The 24,049-nt window shown below is 25.6% G+C and overlaps 1 protein-coding gene across 4 annotated transcripts in view; it reads left to right on the plus strand.

The window, feature by feature from the left end:
- LOC136091562 (hemicentin-1-like) overlaps nucleotides 1-24,049 on the plus strand; it is a 160,077-nt gene that overhangs the window by 121,745 nt on the left and 14,283 nt on the right. For all 4 annotated transcript variants that reach the window (XR_010644080.1, XR_010644081.1, XM_065819247.1 and 1 more), the window contains exons 16-18: nucleotides 11,501-11,632; nucleotides 21,890-22,066; nucleotides 22,170-22,340. Coding sequence is in view for 2 of the 4 variants with exons in the window: in XM_065819247.1 (XP_065675319.1) it covers nucleotides 11,501-11,632; nucleotides 21,890-22,066; nucleotides 22,170-22,340 (480 nt within the window). In the remaining 2 variants the exon portion in view is untranslated. The remainder of the gene's footprint in view (nucleotides 1-11,500; nucleotides 11,633-21,889; nucleotides 22,067-22,169; nucleotides 22,341-24,049) is intronic.

Consider the following 24,049-nt stretch of genomic DNA (forward strand, 5'->3'; position numbering starts at 1 on the left):
TGATGCAAAAAGTCTGGTGTCCATTATTCTAAGATTACTAAATTTAATAGTGTATTTCAGGACTTATATCTAAGAGACTTTTAGATAATCTTCAACAAAACCATTAACAAAGATAAGAACAATATTTTTATCTAGGTTCTGGTCTTAAAACTGGTAACAAAAGGTAAGGCAGAACTATGCTAAAACTACAATCTTTCTGCCATCCCAAAGAAACATGTTAATCCACTATTAAGCTTCTAAATCGCTCTTGCTTCATTTTAGAAAGTTTTTCTTGCTTAAACTATTTTAAATCTTGTGGTCTGATTTCTGTCCGAGTCATACAAAAGTGCTTTTCGTTTATGTTCACCAACAAATTTTGTTTTCCCACCTTATAAAAAATGACATCTTAAGTGTCGGCTTTAAAAACCCTGGAGATCACTCTTCGAAAACTTATAAGTTTTATTAAAGAAATTTTAAAAATCTTATCATGAGTTAAAATTATTAAAATCTTATTATGATTGCCAGTTTGCGCGTGTTTAGACACCTAAAGTCATACTTAGTGGATACCATGTAAAAATAACAATAAAACTTTAATAGACCACTCAGTATCAAAAGTTTTTGCAAGTATTTTCTATCTGTACAGAGCTAAACTTTAATTTGATTTATAAGAAAACAAATCATATGGATCATTGGTCTATGAACCTCAATCTACTATTTTATAATTATATCTTGAGATTATACTTTCACATTGATAACATAATATTAAATCAATTTTGCAGAAAAAATATTGATTTGATATTATGTTATCAATGTAGTATAACTATAATTAGATTATATTAAATATAATCCAATTATAATTATACTCCTGAATAAAAACTAATTATTAGAAAACTAAAATTCTAAATATAAAATAATTTTTAAACTTAAAATTTTTTAAAACGTCAACATTAAACTATCCCCAAAAATAATTAATAGAAATTATGAAATATAAGTAATCTAATTAGTAAATAAAATAAAAGGAACATTTTTTTTCAAAAACTCTGCTATGAAAAACATTTTAAATTGGCTTGTAGCTAAAGGTTCTTTTAATTTCGTAGCAGGAAGGTTAGTTATCAAGTACAGCCTGCCAATACCAAAAAAACAAAAATAAAAAATTACTACTTTCCTATCAATTTATCATAAATTTTCTATTTTTAGTCAATTTGTAAATACTAGTTTATAAATCTACACACACTGTAATTTGCATAGCTTGATGAGTAGCCTAGTTTTAGATACGTTTCGGAATAAATAGCTAACCTTAACTTAATCTTAAACCAATAGAATAAGTTAATCTTAAACCAGTAAAATAACTTAACCTTTAATCAATAGACTACTACCTTAAACCAATAGAAATACTATATACAAGTTGCTCAAAAAAAAAAAAAAAAAGAATAACATTAAGATAGGTGTCATCTTATTGATATTTTTATTACAGTTAATATTTATAAAAACTAATAGAAATAATTTATTTTTAAATTTTGAATATGCTATCTTTTTTAAAAAGGTTATATAAAAATATTTTGAAATGATTTAAAAAAAACGCAGTTCTAAAAAACTATATTAACTAATTTGAATGAATATGATTTCTAAAATCGAGATAATATCAAAATGCAAAAAGATTTTTAGAAATAAAATCAAGTCAAAAAAGTGTGCTGCTTGCGCATTCTTTTTGATATTTGCCAGCACAAACTTTTTATTAAAAAGTCATAAAACTGTTGATCAGTTTTGCAAGTCATTACATTTGTGATTTTAAAATTCGCACTAACTTGGATCATAGCTTTATTTTGATAACCTTAACCCAAACATCAAGGTTCATAATATTCTGATACCTTGTATCAGATTATTATAACCTTATTATATATTACCTATATCTGATACCTTGCATCAGATGTCCATCAACTTTGAAAAAATAAACTAAAAAAGTATAAATGGATATAATTGAATATAAACGAGAGAAACAGACTTTTTAAGATATACACCAACATATATATGAAAAATTATCGTTAGAAAACTGCAACAATCTGTAATAAATAAATGTACTTTTTAAATTTATAAAAATTGAAGATTCTCTTAACACTTCTGTTTATTACTAGTATAATATAACAGTATAATCAAAAAGTCTGTTTAAATATAATAATTATAATTAGTAAAATACTTTTTTGTAGCTGCTTATACTTTTTATTCAGATTAGTACCAGTCTTTACATTCCTAGAAGTCTTTCAATAATAAAACTGTTGTAATCAATAACAAAACTCAATAATAAAGATGTTTACCAATTTAACATTAAAATAATAAGTTAATTCATAATAATAAACATAATAAGTAAATTATTTATTCTACATAAAAATATTTAATGAAGTTACAATACTAGTATACAAAAAAAAGTAGAATAAAATCTTATGCATTTATTTATAAAATTTAATGAAAACATAACTTTGAAATGCATGAATACAAAATAAAACAAGAAAAACACACAAAACAAAAATGTAAAAGTTAAAATATTAATTAACATAAATAATTATGAAGATCTAATAATAAAAAGATATCTTTCAACTTCAAAAATCATCAGACAGTTTTTTTTCCGACAAAGCCTGCTCATCTTACCCAATTTAAAAAAAAAGGTAATATTTAGTGTGTTTAAATATCCTAGTGTCACGATAAATAGAATAAACATAAACTTACTTCATAAAAATGATCTGATTACATTTGTCGATTAAACATGAACAATATTTATGTGTTGCCAGTAACACGTCATAAGTTAAGATGTTGGTAAACAACTAATAAATATTAATTTTACAAAATATATTTTATTAACCATAAAAATCTTTTTTAAAATATATATGCTATGAGATAAATCTCATATATATATATATATATATATATATATATATATATATATATATATATATATATATATATATATATATATATATATATATATATATATATATATATATATATATATATATATATATTGCATACTATGCATATAATGCATACTATGCCTACAAGAAAAATTTGAAATAATTACACATGCAAATCAAGAATGCTTATTAAACAAAAGATCGGAATTAATTTCTAAATGTAGGCACGAAAATAAGTTTCTCCTAAAAAACTATAAAACTAAATGAGTTCAAATAATATTTACATTAACTACCCTTTTTTAAAAAAACATTTAAAAAAAAAAAAAAAAATAGCATAAGTAATCATTTCTAAAGAATTCTTTTTATAATAGTGTCAGCAAATTCCACAAATGTGTGAAAATACAGTAGTTAAGACATTTGCAACTTCCTGTAATTTAATTTTTGGTATAAATTTAAGTTTTAATAATTTTATCATCCATTTCTAATGAACCTTTGTTGATGAAACACAGTGTTAAATGAAAAAAATTTTTGTTAAGTGATTTTCTACTAATATATATATATATATATATATATATATATATATATATATATATATATATTATCTTTAAAAGATAACAATGCAATTATTAATTTCAAATTTAAAACTATGTGTATAGAAAAGGTAACATGTTGGTTTATCGAGAATTTTATTGTAGACTCAAGTGTCATGATTTAAATAATTTAAAGAATGTGTAGAATAATTTAAAGAATCTGTTTGTTTTTTTGCTTGTTTTTTTTTATAATTTATTAATGTTTTTTTCTGAATAATTATTTCAATAAATTAATACCTATTTGACCTTCTAAAAATTTTTTTTAAGTCTTTTAATGGGCATGAAACTTTTGACAAAAAAATTTCTATTAGTGAACTTATACTCATATAACTTTTTATGCTCAACAAAAATCAATTTGCTAACTCGCCATGCTTGGCCCATGCATGGCCCACCATTGGCATTATTACTGCCCACCATCGCTCGAAAAAAATAGTCCAATCCAAGTCTTGCTCACCATTTAAGGCATGGTCCATTCATTGCAGCCGTTTTTGGAACGGCGCTTAGCCGATGCTTTGCCATTACCTTTTTTAATGCTACTTTGGTTCATTTTGTTTGTTTTTAACATTTACTGCTATTTTTATAAATAACCAACACTTTAATAAACGCGAGATTTTAATTCAAAGACTTTAGATAGAAAAATGCAAGATTTTAACTTAAGTATTTTAAAGTAATACAAGTCAAGAAAAAAAAGGTTAAGAAAAAAGCAAGGTGATGTTTGCCTACCTAAAAAAGTTGCATAGGTGACTTAAATAGAATGATGGATTTTTTAAACTATACATATTCAGTCATTTTAGCAATACGTTTTGTATTACCAAATATATATATATATATATATATATATATATATATATATATATAGAGATATATATATATATATATATATATATATATATATATATATATATATATATATATATATATATATATATATTTATATATATATATATATACAAGGATGCTTTCCCAAAATTTATCAACCGGTTCGCAGTGATATTTTCTTACAAATTTTTTTAATAATAATTTTTCCATCAAAATATTATGGTTGTCAGAGTGGCAGACTAAGTCAAGAATATTTAACTATCGTTCATATTCTTTGCAACAATAATGTAATAGGATAAAAGAGAATAAAAAAATAATTCATCAAGGTGAAAATCACTTTTATTTTATTCGTTTATTTCAAGAGATACAAAATTTACATAAAAAGAAACTGAACATAACAAAAAATTGTGAAATTTCATATATTAGTAAATATTATTGTTTTAAAGTAATTATGTTATTTAAAATATTTCCAAATAGCTAATTGATTTTCAGTATATTCGTTCGGTTTAGATTTTTTAACACTTGTATCATCTGCCGAGTTATGGCTCCTCAACCAAGTTTTTACATAGGGAACTGCGTTCCAATTTTCCAATGGACGACCATCTAAGTTTAATGTCATCAAATTTGATACTGTCTGCACTGTTAATCTGGCTCTTATATCAGTGTTTATGATGTTCATCAATGGAAATCCTCGTTCTGCTTCAGCACTGCTAACAGCAACCGTATCAACCATATTTTTGGCTTTTTGAATGTTTTCTGCAATTTTACTAATTTGTTGATGGCCATTGTTTATTACATTTTCTACATAATCATGGAAATCCTTCTTATCGATATCAAAATAAAAAAATTTTCGAAATTTATCAAAATTATTTTCGGCCTCTATCCACGGAACTACAACATCTTCAATTTTCCATGTGCTCGGCTCTAGCAACTTGGCTAGTTCATAAATAATGCTATTATCAATATTTTTTTTGTTACCATTTGATCCGAGATGAGAAAAATCCATCAATCTTAATTTCATATTTTTTATGATGCTGTCAATAAGGAAATCTCTGGGAAGATTTCTATAAATTCTGTTTTCGACGAAGATAATGTTTTTGAATGCTTCAGAGTTTATAACTTCATCCACTTTTTTTTCGTAATGACCGCAACAATCTTTGAGCATTTGAAAAGCGTTAATTGTTCTTCTAATCAGTTGATCTCCTGTGGCAACATTTATATTTCTAACTTGAAGGGCATTAGATAGTAGAGAGCACTCCTGTAGGATGTCAATCATTAGAGCTAAATCTACTAGAAAACTTTTGTTTTGTAGTCGTTTTGCCATTCCAGATATTTTTTGGTTAGAAGAAAACAACGTATACGAAGCAGGGTAGCTCCGCCATACAGCAAGTGCAGATCTTAGGCTGCACGCAGCCCATCTTGGTCCTAACACTCTTCCAATCTTAATTATATCCGAACTAAGCTCCTGGGACATATCATTCAGTTCTTTTTGGTTTTTATTAGATTGATGAAAAATACAATATATTTTGTCCATGAAAACTTTAAAATGATTAGCCTGTTTGATATCTTTTATGGAATCATCTAAAACAAGTTGTAGGCGGTGATTGAGACAGTGCCAAATAATAACATTTGAAAACATCTCTTTTATTTGTACGCTGACTCCCGATTTACAACCGAGCATTACGCTAGCACCGTCAGAACAGAATCCTATTAAATTCAGTTTTAAATAATTTGTATTAAATCCAACAGCAAGTAATACACCCAACAAACTTTGAAAAATTGTATTTGCATCTCGTGCGTCAAGTTCCACAATTTCTACGAATATTATTGGGGATATTTCAGAAGATGCTGCTGTAGAAGATTCTACTTTGATGAAAACTATAAGCATTGATTTACTGGAAATGGTGGAAGCTTCATCAATAACAGTACAAATTTTTAAACTATTCTTAATAATTGATATAAACAATTCTTTTTTAGTTTCTTGTGCAATATGCTCTACTATCTTACTTGCACTATGTCGAGAATGAAGTCCGGTTCCCATGTCCAACCCGTTTTTTACTTGAAGCTCTATTACACTTTCTGAAAAAGGACAATTTCTTTTCGCTAGACTGTAAACAGTGTTGAAGATTCTTGTAGTAGAACCAATAAATTTTTCGTTCATCTTATCGATGCATGCTGTAAAAGTTTGTTTTTTAAGTATCTTGGCATGTTCAACAGCTAGTTTGTGTGCTTTTGATACAAAATGTTCACTCATTTTTTTTCTTAAAGATGCTTGTTGCACTATTTTGCCTTTTCTTGATGTCGTAACGTTACATTTTTTCCATTCCTGAGATAATAGTTTTGATTCCATTTTTAAACAATACTCACTTCCCAATTTCTGATTACTGACAAATAGCCCATCATATTTAATTTTAAACTCTTTCAACTGTTTTGCATTCCAACAGCTTGGTAAATTATTATTGTCCTCATTTTGGTAACTAGGAATCTCTAGTATTTCTTCCTGTAAAGTTCTTGAAACTGCTTCTACCTCTGTTATTGTCGACCTGCTATTATTACTTACTGATGTTTCCTCTCTTATTTTTTTCGAGAAATATGTGGTTAACATATTTGATCTCTTCATCTACAAAAAATAAAATAGGTATTTAAAATTCATAAAAAGGTTAATATCAGACCAAAGTAATAACACTACAGTGTTGTTACTTTTATAACACTCTTTTAAGTTACATTTATAGTTTGTTACATTTATAATTTATTGTTTGATTAACAAATAATCAAGCTATTATAAATAAAAATAATTTGGTTAAGTAATTACAAATTTTATTTAAAGTAGTAATGCATCTAGAAAAACTACAATGGATATTTAAACAATGTTAAAAACCTCAGCAACTGTTACGAATACATATTTTTGACGCTACACGTGCACGTTAATGTTAGCATTTCTAAACTGTTACTAACGGTCCGGAAAAAACGCGCGTTAACTTTAAAATCAACCAATGATAACACTGGTAATTTACATATTAGGAGAAATCAAAATAAAAAGGGGAGGGGAGGACGAATTAACTGAAAAATTTCTATAAAGTAAAAAATAAGAATCGCAATGAAAACTAGATAAAATATTCAAATTGTTTATATAAAATTGCACCAAATGGTAAATAAATTTTATTTAAATAATTTTTTTTTGCCAGAGTTAAAAAATTTTATTTTCGCTTATTTTAATACCCGGTTTGCACGAACCATAGCATTTACATCTAACGGTTTGCACGAACCGGTGCGAACCGGTACGTATATATATATATATATACGTATATACATATACGTATATATATATATATATATATACGAACCGGTGCATGCCGGTAGGAAAGCATCCCTGTATATATATTTATATATATATATATATATATATATATATATATATATATATATATATATATATATATATATATATATATAATTTTATTTTCCCTTATTTTAATAGCCGGTTTGCACGAACCATAGCATTTACATTAACGGTTTGCACGAACCGGTGCGAACCGGTAGGAAAGCATCCCTGTATATATATTTATATATATATTTATATATATATTTATATATATATATATATATATATATATATATATATATATATATATATATATATATATATATATATATATATATATTTGTGGAATTGTTTTACAAATGAAGTAAAACATAAGTACGAGTTTATATCTGATGTTTCAATGTTACTTTCTGACTATTTTTCAAAAAACTGGCAGCCATTTACAGAAAAAAAAAATTTTTAATACTCTATTAAGAAAAAGAGACTATTTTGAATCGAGGCTTTATTTTGTATGTTAGAATTTAAATGCCATATAACTTGTTTGTTTATTTATCACTTGACATTTTAAAAAATTTTTAAAAGATTTTCTTGGTTAATAAAACATATTTTGTAAAATTAATATTTATTAGTTGGTATAAATAGTATATATATATATATAATAATATAAATAAATGTTTACCAATATCTTAACTTGTGACGTGTTACTGGCAACACATCAATATTGTTCATGTTTAACCGACAAATATAATCAGATCATTTTATGAAGTAAGTTTATGTTTATTAGATTTTACATTTTTGTTTTGTGTTTTTTTCTTGTTTTATTTTGTATTCATGCATTTCAAAGTTATGTTTTCATAAAATTTTATAAACAAATGCATAAGATCTTGGTTTTATTCTGCTTTTTTTTGTATACTTGTATTGCAAAATCATTAAATATTTTTATGAAGAATGAATAATTTACTTGGATACATACTATTACTTATTATGTTATTGTTAAATTAATAAACATCTTTATTATTGAGTTTTGTTATTGATTACAACAGTTTTATTATTGACAGACTTCTAGGAATGTAAAGACTGGTACTAACCTGAATAAAAAATATAAGCAGCTACAAAAAAGTATTTTATGAATTATAATTAGTATATTTAAACAGACTTTTTGAATATTCTGTTTTATTATACTAGTAATAAACAGAAGTGTTAAGAGAATTTTCTGTTTTTATAAATTTAAAAAGTACATTTATTTATTACAGATTGTTGCAGTTTTCTAATAATGATTTTTCATACATATCTTAAAAAGTCTGTTTCTCTCTTTTATATTCAATAATATCCATTTATACTTTTTTAGTTTATTTTTCAAAATTAATGGACATCTGATACAAGGTATCAGATATACGTAGTATCAGGTTCTAATAATCTGATACAAGGTATCAGAATATTATAAACCTTGATGTTTTGGTTAAGGTTATCAAAGTAAAGCTATGATCCAAGTATAGTATAACTTATGACAATATATTACATAACATCATAATTTTTGATTTTATTTTAGAAGTAAGTAAGGGTTTTTGAGGATCTCAAATCATTTGCATTTTATAATATAAAGTATAAATGACTTGAGATCCTCAATAAAATAAAATCTAATTTTATGATAATATGTAATATATTGTAATTAGTTATATATAAGTCATTTTATTTATTTTATATAAAAGAAAGCATAAATTCTTTGGTATCTCAAAAAAACATATACTTACTTTCAAAGTAAATTAAAATGTATGTGCCACTACAATTCGTTTTGCTATAAATGATTTCTTATCATTTATTAACGATTTCCAATAAAATTATATCAAATAATTATAAATAAAAAATAATAATGAAACTGACATTTGTTAAAAAGTGAAGTTTTTTATATTTATTTTAAATCTTTGAATTTTTTACTTTTTTTTTAATTCTTTAATATTTTTTTTAATTCTTTAAGATTTTATTTTAAAATTCTTTAAGAAAATAACACAGGTGCAAACTCAATTTTTATTTCCAATTACAAAAATGATTCAAGTCTGGAACAAGATCAGCATGATCAGCACGATCAGCCGATGGTAAAACGAACATGGCTAACCATTGGAATATGAACGGCATCACCGGCGCAGTGGTGCCGGTCATCAGCCAATGAATTCCATACATGGACTCAGCATGGATAATTTACTGGGGGTAAGGGGGTTGTTACGACATAATATGTCTGGGAGATTTGTCGGCATATTTTTAGACATATTTTCTGCTGACATAAAGTATGTCCCACATACGTTTTACTGACTTAATTTGTCACACTTTTATGTCTAAATAATTTTCTGCCGACATAAAATATGTCCCACGTATTTTCTATTGACATTTTTTTACATATTTTTACGCCTGGAATGTTTACCAATGACATAAATTGTTTCTGATATGTTTTCGAAAAACATAATTAGACAATAAAATTTATGCATAATTTACTTGCTATTTCAGAACAAACCAAACTAATTTTGTTGTTAATGTTATTGCTGATTTAAAAATATTATTGTTAATCTTATTGCTATTTGATTGTTTATGTGTTGCTGAAATATTTGCTGTTCAGAACAAGTCAAACTAATTTGGCAATATATTTTCATTTTATTCATCAAATTATTCATACTAAATTGTTACCTCGATAATGCCATACTAAATTGTTACCTCCATTTTTATTTCAAGAATATAAAACCTAAACTTTGTTAAAATATGTCAGACATACTTTGACATAATTTTGTGTTAGGAGAAAACAATTCAATAAATACCAATTGTAAGATAAAACATATTGTCTATCAACACAAAACATCACACAATATCATAACTATGATAATACAACACACAGCATTAGCACATGAAATAAGATATTTGTAAGTATACATAACATAATACCAAATATAAACAGACATTATGTGCTTCTAGTTTATTGAAAAAATTTAGACAACAAAAACTAATTCTACATCAGTAACGTCTTGGCGCTCAGCACTAAATACTGCCACACTATGCTAAGTGCACCATTTGGATAGCAATCTTGCTCTACACACAAAAAGTGACTTTTTTTTTTATTTCTATAATTAACAATTATATGTAAAATATGTCGAAAAAACTTCATAAATATGAAAAAAATCATTAAAAAAATTTTATAGTTTACAAGAATCTGCTGCTACAGATAATATAGCGAAGTGAAATAAATAATAAATAAAAAAATTAACTTTATTAAACGCTGAAAATTAATGTTAAAATAAACAATTTCTTTCTTTTTTCGATATAAAATAAAAGACGTTACCAGAAGTAGTAGCTGCGACTGAGGAAACATTTGAATATAATGACAAAAAATACTTAAAACAAACAAAATTTGTTTAATTTATTTATTTTAATAGAAGTAAAAATGGGGACTCTAATACTTAAGGAAATAAAAAAGTTATTACTTCATTGCTATCTAAAAAAATTAATTTGCTTTAAAATATATCTTTCTTTAAAAAATATAATCTATGCTAAGAACATTTTAACATTTTGTTATTATTTTAACAATTTTTTTAAATATACAACAACTATTAAATTGTTAAACATTAAAATGAAGTCTAACATAAAAATAATTAATTTAAGCAAATCGTTTTTTGTTTGACCGTCAAAAATTATATTCTCATTAATTCTATGATTTTCATTATTTTTTATTCATTTAATTATTCTTTTAATTTTAAGCATAACAAAAAAATAATAATGAAGTGAGTTGCACTAAGTAAAAAGGTATGTGCTCCTTCCAATGGCTCTTGAAAATAAAATTTTTATAAAACAATATAATAAAAACTTCATTTTTTGTTAAATATTTTCATACAAATTTTTTTATTTAGGAGAATGGAACATATGGAGCGAATGTAGTCAAACATGTGGACTTGGTTATAAAATTAGTTATTTAAGAACATTGTTGCCATCTAAACAAAATGTAAAACGTTTTGATATGTGCATGTACTTTAAGTGTCCAGGTTTGCAAATGACTTTTGTTAAATATTTTGCAATTAATTTTTTTTTATACATACACGGCCAGATTTTTTATTGTCGAAGTCCAGGTTAAAATTTAGTTTGGGATCCTTTCCTTTTAAAGATAAATAATAATGCAATACCTGAGTAGTGATTAATGATATAAATTTTTTACCGAACAAATTAAATAAATAAATAAGACAGAAAATAGCGTGCATTCAGCAATTGTGGTACATTTTTTACAGGAACTGAGTCAGTTTGTCAGGTTTGGAAAGTGTCACCTTTAATTTTACCAGAGATAAATCCTAAATGTGCTTTTCTAACTTTTTTGTTTGTAAATTTATTGATGCATAATCAAAAATAGTTTACCTTATGAAGTCACTTTTAATACTCATAAAAGCCAGATTAGTGTGTCATTCTTGAAACATTGAGGTACCCATCATATTTTTAAATAAATTTACAAAAATGAAAATTGTGCAAGTTTATTGGAAAAAAAATAGCGTGCATTCAGCAATTGTGGTACATTTTTTACAGGAATTGAGACAGTTTGTCAGGTTTGGAAAGTGTCACCTTTTATTTTACCAGAGATAAATCCTAAATGTGCTTTTCTAACTTTTTTGTTTGTAAATTTATTGATGCATAATCAAAAATAGTTTACCTTATGAAGTCACTTTTAATACTCATAAAAGTCAGATTAGTGTGTCATTCTTGAAACATTGAGGTACCCATCATATTTTTAAATAAATTTGCAAAAATGAAAATTGTGCAAGTTTATTGGAAAAAAAAAATTTCTGCTATTTGATATAAGAGAGCAATTCTTGACAAAAATCTTATGTGAGTTTAATTTATCAATAGATAATATTAAACATTTTTTGTTGATTAAAAAAGAAAAACTATGGTAATTTATTCATGATTACAAGTTAAGTTCAGTAAAAAAAGTTGGCAAGTGTATATCTATATACACTATAGTGTATATACATACAAACATACGGATCAAAGAAATTTTGGTGGGGGAGTATATATATATACACATATATATATATATATATATATGGATATATATATATATATATATATATATATATATATATATATATATATATATATATATATATATATATATATACATATATATAAATATATATATATATATATTTATATTCATATATATATATATATATATATATTTACATATATACATATATATATATATACATACACTTATATATATATATAAATATATATATATTTATATATATATATATACATACACATATATATATATATATATATATATATATATATATATATATATATATATATATATGACCATGTCCCTAATTGCACATAAATCTAAGCAATGAGAAGAGACTGCCAATGGTGCTTTCAAAAACAATCTTGCATGAAATAGCCCAGTTAACTCAGTACTTTATGAACTGTTGCTATTTCTTCTGCACTAATTATATCAGATTTTTGCAAATAAAATGTAAGCAGTTCTATTGTCATGTAGTAGATAGCTTTTGACAAAAATCTTGCATGATAAAAAGCTATAGGTTTATGAAACTTAAAATTTGCTAGTTTATCACTGCATTGCCAAACTCAGACCGATCTGCTGTTGTGAAGTGTATAAAATGAATATGGAAAAACAGTGCCTCAAAGATATCCATTTTTAAAGTAAAAGTTTTTTAACCGGTTAAAAAAGGGGTTATAATATGATTTTTTAAGGTGAAAGTTTGATCTTTGAGACCATTAAGCAGGGTCGAAATATTGTGTAAATGAGTTAAATTTTGTTTTTAATTGATCACAGAGTACATCCAAAACATATGTAAAACAGTGCCTTTCGATTTTTGAAAATAAGGGGCGTTTGACCTACCCTAGTATATATATATATATATATGTATATATATATATATATATATATATATATATATATATATATATATATATATATGTATATATATATATATATATATATATATATATATATATATATATATATATATATATATATATATATATATATATATATAAATATAAATATATTTGGTTTGTATGAATGTAATTGATTATTTTTAATTTGCAAAGCTTTTTAAGTTTTACACGGAAAAATGTAGGTAATGTATAGTATATACAATTTTTTAGTTTTTATAAATAATACAAAAAAAGTAATCTAATTTTGTTAGGTAGCATTTTTTGTAATTATCTTTTTTAAAATCTTTTTTCATCCAATTCTTATCATCAAATAAAAATCTAATTTTATCGGAAAATAATTCATTTTCTTAAAGTAAAGTTTTTTAACAAAATGTAACATTACTACATAAGTCAAGTTGACTAAAAATATTACCTCTATATATATAATGTGTGTGCACAAATATTAAAATCTTTTAAATATGGAAGTATTTAAATTGTTATCTTAAATTAGTAAAGTTTTTTTTTATAAAAATTTTAGAAATTCTGTTTTTATAGTTTAACCACAGTTTTTTTAACCGTGTTACACAAATTTTACTATATAGTTAGTTAGCATTGGACAGTACTCAATATATTAAAAAAATAATTGCCATTAAAAATTTTATGAAATTTATTATTATTTATATAAAAAAAGTAACTTATTTTTTACATATAAATGGATTAGGTTTTCCGGAACCACCCTCCAAATATGTGTCCGATACCACCCAACCATACCTCATTCCCGAATACTAGTTTTAAACTAGTGAATTAAAGTATTATTTTCTAAATATTCAATTTTTTCTAAATAGATATTGCAAATAAAAATGCATCTTTAGTCAATAAAAATTATTAGTTTACATAAAAATAAGGTATAATAATATATGAACCTAATATAATGATAAATCGCACTTCTGGCGATGGGAAACAGCATTTTGCACTTCCAACCAATCGCTTCGACATACTATGATAAATATTTTGAATATGCCATCTTTTAACGCAAGTAATGTTTTTATAATTGTATTTAAAATCGCGTAGCTATTTTAGTTTAAGCTGTACTTCAAGTATCCAGAATTTTCCGTCGTCCGGGGCTACTCAACTTTCTCTTAATTTAAAATTAAAAATTTTGATCAAGTCAGTTTATAATCTTTTAAAGTTTGATAGTGGATAGGGGTATTTTTTTAAACAAATGTTTTTAAAGTTGTATAGTTACAATAATAACCATTTTTTCTTCTGGTTTTTTACTTTTTAATAAATGTGGAAAGATATAGTCTAATCGTGATCCGAGTGCTTAGTTATTTTAACTTCCAAAAACGCATCATTAAAAAATTTAGATATGTGACTCAAAGTTATTTTTCTTAACATACATACATCTTTAAAATTTCTAACTTACTTTAAAAGAAATAATAACCATATTTCTTCAGATTAACTTTAAACTTTTTTTTGATGTAAAGATATATATTTAATTGAAATTAATTGATTCCGAGATAATATTTTTTTTTTAAATATTTGTTATAAAAAAATAAATCTCCAATAACAGAAATTAGGATGCTATTTTTGAAGCATTTGAATTGTATTTCCAGTACTCATAATTTGACTATTGTTTTAAACTGTTCCTTTAAATAAATAAAACCTTTTAAATTACCAAAAAAGGGTTACCCCAAAACCATGACACTAACACTGTTTGCATTGTGAAAGTGGATATTTAAAGGTACACTTAACAAAAACAATGTTAAATAGTTTCAACATGTATTAAAAATCGAAGATTATTTTAATAAAAAAAAAGTTAGTTTCATTGTAACAAAAAGTTTTTATTTTAAGATTGTTTTATAAAACGCGCAATTAATTGAAGGCATAAAACATAGCATTGACTTAATATCTTTGTTTTTTCTATACTTAGAGTAATTGGTGATGTTAATAATGAGACACTAGGTATTAGGACTTTTTCCTGCAAATGCTTTTTTGCGTCAACGCGTTATATCTTTCTTTTTTTCAAAATACTTTTACATATTTTGGATTCAGTGATAAAGTGACATTCCTTGTATGTTACACAATGTGGTATATTTGAATGATATTTTAGTTGTTTGGCGGAAAAAAAAAGTATTTTCACAAAATTCATAGTCGATTATTTTTCAAAGTTAATCTGATCTAATCTAAAGATTGATGTGTTGGGGCTTTCTTGTCAGTGTTTTTAATACACAAATTAAACAAATTCGCCTAAGCCCATCATTCTTATCTAAACATTTCTCAATTAAACTATGAGTATTATCAACTTCTTGCACAAGAGAATGACTTTTTTTCTGAAAATTTTTGTGTAATTGTCATAATATATGTATTTTTTAGTATAAAGCCTTTTAAAGCAAAAGTAAGTATTGAATTTCTATTTTATGGTACACATAAGTCAGATTAAAAAATGATTCTGTTACATTTGAATGTTCTAAAACTAAGTGCCTTAAATCTTTAACAACGCTGATGCAATACAATTAGCAGTTCTACCACCAGTATTCTCACTCCACACACAACAGTAAGCTTTGTTATCTGTTGAAATATGAACAGTGATATTAAAAAGTGAAAGTTTTCTTTAATAAAAAAAGTTGTATATAATTTCTCTTGGATGCTGAATAACGTTTTCCATATTAAAACAATTTTTCTGGATTCTCTATCACTCTTCCTTTCTTGATGGGAATCTGTCTTTAAAAAAATGTGACGCTGAAATTATATTTTACTCTCTAACCTGTTAATTGCTTTCTCCATATTCATTTTATACACTTCACAACAGCAGATCGGTCTGATTTTGGTTTTGAAAAACCTTAATTAAATTCAGTATTAAACACCACTTTATACCAATGTATTAACATATTGAATTCCTTTTTTGCGCAATGTTAAGCTTATAAGTCATACATTTATGACAAATTAAACTTACTTTCAAGATATTCTTTTTGGTAATGCTCCTACAAGAATAGGATTCAATACGTGGAAACAAATTTATGCGAGTACAAATTTCGCCCAACAATATTTGTGACAACTTGTGTTTTATAGGCTTCTTTTTTTCCTTTACAACTCCTGTTTATTATTCTGTAAAAGTTGTGTGAAAATAATATACTCTTGCTTGAGAAATGCTAAGATCTCCTGTAAAAATCTGTTTACGAACTCTGTGAATAATGCTGTAGTTTTCAATAAAATATTTATAAGAATAATTTCTTATGGTGTTGTTTGAAAGAGTTCTAATTCTTACTTTTTTTTTCTTTTTTATAAACTTTGAATAAAAGGCATTTTTGTCATCTCATCTACAGAAATGTTTGAATATAAGCATAATAAAACAAGTTATAAAAATGCAGGTAGGACAAAGTGAATTTTAAGTTGACATGTAGCAGGCACATTATTGCACAAATTAACAAATAAAATGAAAAGATTTTGATGCTTTATTGACTGCTTTATAGTTGTTTTCATTTTTCACAAAATGGTGTTAGAGGTCGTTTAAGAAAAAGTATTATAAGTACAATATTAACGACTTCTTTAAATAAATGCACTGTAATTGCACCTTCAGAAGTTTGTTAAGAAATATTGAATTTAAGCTCTCATTAAAACCTACTTGTTGATCAATAAATTTTTACTACAATTTCTTCATTCTAGTGATTTAACCAACTGACGAAATCATTTACTGAATCAAAAGCTTTTAAAAGTATCTTCCTGTTTGTGCTATGTTCAACGTTGTTCTTTACTTTTAAAGAATCAAAAATGTTTTATAATGGATGTAATTATGTTCATTATAATTATATCGATCATAAAAAATTTCTGCAGTTTTATTTGCCTATGGTAACAGTTTAATAAAGTAATTATGGTGGCATTTTAAATAATTAATATTTGTTTTTCCTCAAAATATACTACCAAGTTCATTTATTATGTTTTTATTAAAACAAATGACACAAATAAACATTACACTTGAAATACTGAAAATATTACCTTGCACACTTTCTTTTTCAACACCGTCAAATATGACGAGCCCTCTAAAAGCATTAATGTATTTCTCGATGGAACCAACTAATACCATTTATGAAAAAAAAGATTTTAACTAAATATCCTTTTGTTACTAACATTTTTATTCTCAATCCAAACCAAAAAAATTTATTTTTATTTCAGTATTTATCTTAACTATTGTTTCTTAAAATTGGTTCTTTCATTTTTTTGACTTACTTACTATTATTATAATTATTATTATTAATCTTTGTTCTAAAAGCATTATAAATATTATTTAAAATTGCAGTGACAATGTTTCCATTGTAGTAATAGTTTTATGGTTATTGTCATAATTTTTGCAAATGGTATGTTTAATTTTATAAGTTCTGTTATAGTAATAAACTTAATTATAATTATTTTTATCATCCATTTTGATCTATTTGCTCCATTAACTAGTTTTTAACTATATGAGTCACATCTAACCTTTTCTATGTGAGTTTATAATATATTATTGTAAATTTTTAATATTTTATAGTTAAATAATTAAATGAAAACACAAAAGCAACTAAGTAGTATAACTGAAAAATGCAACAATCCTTCTATGCAGGATTTGGAAGTCCGGAAACAAGAAAAAACAATGAAAGAGTTAAAATAATGCGCTTTTTTAGCATCCAAAATATATCTTTCTTCTAAGTATGGTTTCACCCACATAAAATTTTCTATATAAATAATCTAGGTAAAAAAATACTAAAATTTTGAAGGTTTTTTAATGATTTTTAGTTATTAATTGATGATGATTTTTTAATGATTTGAAACTGTAAAAAGAGTGTTTTGTTTTTTTGTTGAAATATTTTTTTACTATAATCATTTTCTATAAGCATTTTTCTAAGAAACTCCTATTCTTCATTTATATGTTCTATGCTGCATAATTCAAAAGTTCATTAAGTAAAGCCATTGAATACACCATAATATGTTTTTGGGTTTAGGCAAGAATGCCACTTTATTTGCACATTTGTTGTAGCATCTTTGCTATAAATATTTAAAAGGGGCGTTGCAGGTTTGTTATTTGTACCTAAGAGATCTAGAAAGTTTAATGCATGTGAATCATTTTCATCGTTCTTATAAAATATTAATTGATTTTTTAACTGAAACTGAAGGGTTAAGGTTAACAATATCTTAGGAAATTTGAAATTTAATAGGATCGATATACCGTGATTTCTAAGTTTTATTTTGTTAAGATTGAATTTATATTAAATGAGATTTACTTAATAATTGAATAATTTATAATTTAGTGAAAGTAAATGACCGTGGCCTCATTCCCAGCCCCAGATAAAAATTAGACTTTTTACAAACCAGTCCCCGGCTCAGGCAAAATTATAAAATTTAGCAGGGGTTGATTGCCGGGGTTTAAAAAAAATTTTAATATCTTATATATTATAATTTTATGCTTACTTTTACTACTTAATAAAAAACTGGCATATCTATATTTACTTTTAAAATTAAATTTACTTTTTTAGTTGATATTGTTTATTGTTTAATTGATATCTATATTATCATCAATTTACTAATCTATATTTACTTTTAAAATTAAATTTACTTTTTACAATATTACAAGCAACCACTATTAAGTTATGAGTAAAATGAAAATAGAGAACAAGTTAAAATATTAGGATTTATATAACTAAAGAATTTAAAAGTTGTGAGTTCTAATAAAAAGGAAAAATTAAGATGGGAAAGAGTTAAAAGGTTTTTTTGATGTTCAAGGGAAAAAAACTGAGTAAAAAAAGTTTTTATAGCAACAAGGGATAGATACAGTTAAAGGATGCAATTTGTTAAATGAAAAGCCAGGCAAGAATTAGTTTTGGTTTATCCTTATAGAGATGATAGCTCGTTTGAGCATTGACCATGATTGTATTTGTTTAAAAAAGAAAGAAATCTAACTTAACAACAATGGGAGAATGGCTCAAGCTTTTCAGATAAAGCACGTCTAATTACATTTACAATGTGCTTTTAGACTTTGTCTGAGAGTAAGAAGGTTGTTATTCGTTAATATATGAATGCAAACAATATTGCAATGTTTTTTTGCAGTAAATAAATGAGTTTTGTTGCCTAACAAAAATTGTGGATTTCAAGTCCAGAATTTAAATCCATAAGCCACTCCAAGCCTTAGGCTGTAACAGAACAGAGATTAGATTTAAAATCGGCTGCTTGCTCAAAGCAATTTTAAAGTCAAGATATTTTTTAAGGCTATAGAGCCACTTGAGATTTCGTGAAGATTGTTAATGCCAATAAAAACAATACAGGAGCAAAGATAGAGCTTAGTGGTACCCTTGATGCTATTTGAAATAAAAAAGAGAGCAGATCTTCAAGAACAACTTTGCTACTGCAGTTACAAAGAAATTGTTTCATATCTCAAAACCTTTATATAAAGAAACTAATATCAGAGTGAAGATTAATGGTAGGATAGTTAGAAAGTTAAAAGTGTTTTCTAGAGTTTTGAAAAATTGGAACCACTTATTTAGCACTTTTTAAAAATTAAATATTATTAAATATTATATAATTAATAAAATTAAATATTAGACTTACTTTAGTTAATGACATTGTTGAAAACTAACCAAAAGTTTCTTGAAACTAACATCTGAGATAAGATACAAGATTTAGTAAACTGAGAATGACATAGCTTTACATCTGTTAGGACTTTGATTATATATTCGCTTATTGTAATAATAAAAAAGACATTAGTTCTTAAGAGAGATCTTCTTATAAAAAAGATAAAAAAATTAATTAATGTTGAAAAATGTGAAGTAGAATAAGGCTTGGCGTAAAATTAAAGAAAAGTAATAAAAGTTTCAAACTTTTATTCCAGAAAGAGTAAGACCTTCCAAGATGCACTTTATGCATAAATATAATTGATGTAAACATATATGTTTGCTTTTATTTAGATGCTGGCTTACAATATCCTTTTATTACTATACAAACTTTAGTATTTATTTGGGTGTAGCATTTGCCAAAAGGGAAGATGATCAGATGGATGTGTGGTGTGACACAAGCAAGACAAGAAAAGAAGGCATACTTTTAGACAAATTAGAAAAAACGTTGTAATAAACAACGTTTATTAGAAAAGAATAATTTATAAAGTAATTTAGGTATCAGCATCTTTAGTAGAAAATGGAAGTGGTAGAAGTAAAAAAACTTGAAGAGAGTGCCTTACATGTTGTATGAATAAGCTCTAGTTAAGAAAAAAAGGCTCTAGATTGTATATTTTAAAAAAACAGCATAAACGAGGAAGCCTGATGATAATTATTATCATCATCATCATAATCATGATAACAATGTTGATTTCTATCATAAGAATCGTGATGTTGATGATCACCATTATCACAATAATGATCATGATGATGATCATCATCATGACCCCTTATCATCAAACCCGGCCCCAGCACCGGCCGCGGCTATATTTTATTAAACCCAGCCCCGGTCCCTTTCAAACATGAACATCGGTCACTTACTGTTTGGTAACCTTTCTGTATAAACTAAAATTCAAGACATTAAGAACATACTTTTTAAGCAAAATTGAAAAATTCAGCTGCAGCTGAGTATTCAAGAAATTTTTATGGTGCTTTGACAAGAGTGAAATAAGAAAATTAAATTAAAAGTTGATTATTTTAGAAGGAAATTTAGAGTCTGGTAAATACAATATCACCAGTGTTCTCCAAATGGCGGTGGCTTAAATAAAGAACACAGTGATTACGTCACATTATCAATTTGGAAACCGTAATTTTTATTTAAGATGCAAGAATACATTGCATTGAAGTTTTATTATTTTTATTTGTTTTTTTACAAAGGTTATATATATATACATATATATATATATATATATATATATATATATATATATATATATATATATATATATATATATATATATATATATATGTATATATAACCTTTGTAAAAAACAAATACAAATAATAAAACTTCAATGCAATGTGTTCTTGTATTATATTACTTGATTAAAGAGAAACCCCAAGAAGTAACGTGTATAATATTTAAAAGAGTTTTTAATAAGAATGAATACCATAAATATATGTTTTAATTTAATCTAATTACAAAGTTTTATTTAAAATTTTCGTTTTTAAAAAACTTTTATAGTTTGATATATTATATTATTAAATAGTTAGGGAAGAAAAATGATGTATCCTATGTGCAATTATAAAAGTTAATTTAATTTTTACGTAGTTAAACTAAAATGAGTTTCAAATTAGACTAATGATGTTATGGTTTTACTAAATAATAACAAGCTAAATAAAGTTGCAATATTGAAAATGGACTTCATGTTACGAATTTATTAAATCATTTAGTGGATTGGAAATGGAGCTCGTGGCTTGAAAGCAAATCATTTTCTAATTCGTGTGGTAATTGCCTAACAAAGCGAGAAAGATTTTGCACTAACTCTTTATCTACAGATTTGGATGTTGGATACAACTGCTTTGGTCTCAATCAAGATTTTCAAAATCTTGAAATTAGAATATGTCCGGGTATCTATTTAATATTAGTTCAATAATAAAACAGAATAACTAAAGTTTTATTCTTAAATCTCAAATTTTTTTTTAATTTTTTTTTTTTTTTGTTTATATTTAGTTCATGGTGGGTGGACTCAATGGTCATTTTGGTCATATTGCAGTCAACCTTGTCAAGGTGGTAAACAAACAAGACGCCGTAGTTGCAATAATCCGTTACCAAAGTATGGTGGCAAACAATGTAATGGAACTGACACCGAACATAAAACTTGCTGTTCAGATGAATGCAAAAGTAATTAACTTAAAAAATTTACACTTAAAACTTTTTGATTAACTTTTTAGTTTTCATTCATTTGTTTTTCAAAAACGTATTTATTGACATTTTTATTATTATTAAAACAGACAAAACAATATTATTTGTTTGTTTTGTTTTGTTTGTTATTTTCGGTTGTTTTTTTTTGTTTTTTTTTTTTGTTTTGTTCTTTTTATTAATGAAATTAGTTTTGATAAGATTGCGCAACTGTTTAAGTTTAGCGTTAGTTGAAGGAAGTTAAAGTGGGCCAGAATTGTTTCAAAATGGCAAAACTGTTTTTGGGTTAAATATTGACATATAATAAAATGGCCCCGAAGACTTTTATAAACCTATGTTTATAGAAGTCTTCGGGGCCAAGAATTTCCTTTTTGGGTCCCATTTTAAATTTTGGAGTGTGGTCAAGGAGTTTCTTGATGATTTTTAATTTAGGTGGGACACGTTGTGTATCTAAATATAGTTAACTCCTGTCAGTGAATCTAAATCTGGGCTTTCGTGTGCCTAAATAATGGTAATTGATATCAGAAAAATCAAATCTGACCATTAGGGTTATGACTTCTTGACTTTTTTTTAAATAAAAAATTCTTGTGCCATAAATCGATGAACTTTTGTTAGAGAACATTAAAAACATATTCAATTCCTCTACTATTCTGGAACAATTTTGAACTTTCTGGATTAGTTAAGAATTTTCCAGAACACTTTAGAATATTCTAGAACAATTAAGAACATTCTGAAACATTTTAGAATATTCCTGAACAACTTAGACCGTGAATATATAGCTCCTTATCTAATTTTATATTTATTACAGAAGCAACACATGGCAACGTACAGGCCTAGCGATAGTAGCATTCAGAAAAGCAAGAATGTCTGGACCAATAACCTGGTAAAATTTTAAGACTCTTATAAAAGACCAAGAATGGTCCTTTTGAAAGGATATTTACTCGAAGAAAAGTACAGAATGTCCCTTTAAAAGCAAGTTATTGGACGCCACCATTTCCCTGGACTAAAAATCAAAGTAAGAAATAAACGATTAGCAGAAATTTCCTAAGAAACCACCAAATTTTTGGAAGAACGAACTGAATTTTCATCATTTATCTGATCAAGTTATACGAGCAAAGTTTGATATAATACTAAAATGTTATGATGAATGTATCACGCGGGAAGCTCCGAACTCCTTGATGAAATTTTTGATTTTACTAAAGTGTATGGAACATGGTTTTCTTCCAAGGACAATCGATTGTATCATCTCCAAGTGGAAAGCAAAGGAACAGTGGGATACTCTATAAGCCAAGTGGCCTGTAAAGAAACAATTCATCCCTCTAAAAGACAAAAACTTTCTAGTAGGTCATCCAACTCATCATCTTTCTATCCTAGTTTTAGTGATTATGGCAATGAGGTTGACGAAAGTGAATATGAAAACAATGAAGAAAAAGAAGATGAGACTACTACTACACCAATCAGAAAACATCACAAAAGCAAAATTCCAGTCAACTTGATGACCTACACATGAGTATTAACAAGCAAAGCTGCTAACTTATGCAAGCAATTGACTTGTGAAGGCATTAACATCCCAACTGCATGTCAATCACCTATTTAAAAGTAAACAATCAAAGAGGCAATCAAGCTGAAAAAAGAAATGATTGAAAAGTTGCATATGGAAAGTTGATCCTTACACTTTTATGGAAAGCATA

This window comes from Hydra vulgaris, chromosome 15 (genome assembly GCF_038396675.1).
Source record: "Hydra vulgaris chromosome 15, alternate assembly HydraT2T_AEP".
In the NCBI taxonomy this organism is placed as follows: domain Eukaryota; kingdom Metazoa; phylum Cnidaria; class Hydrozoa; order Anthoathecata; family Hydridae; genus Hydra; species Hydra vulgaris.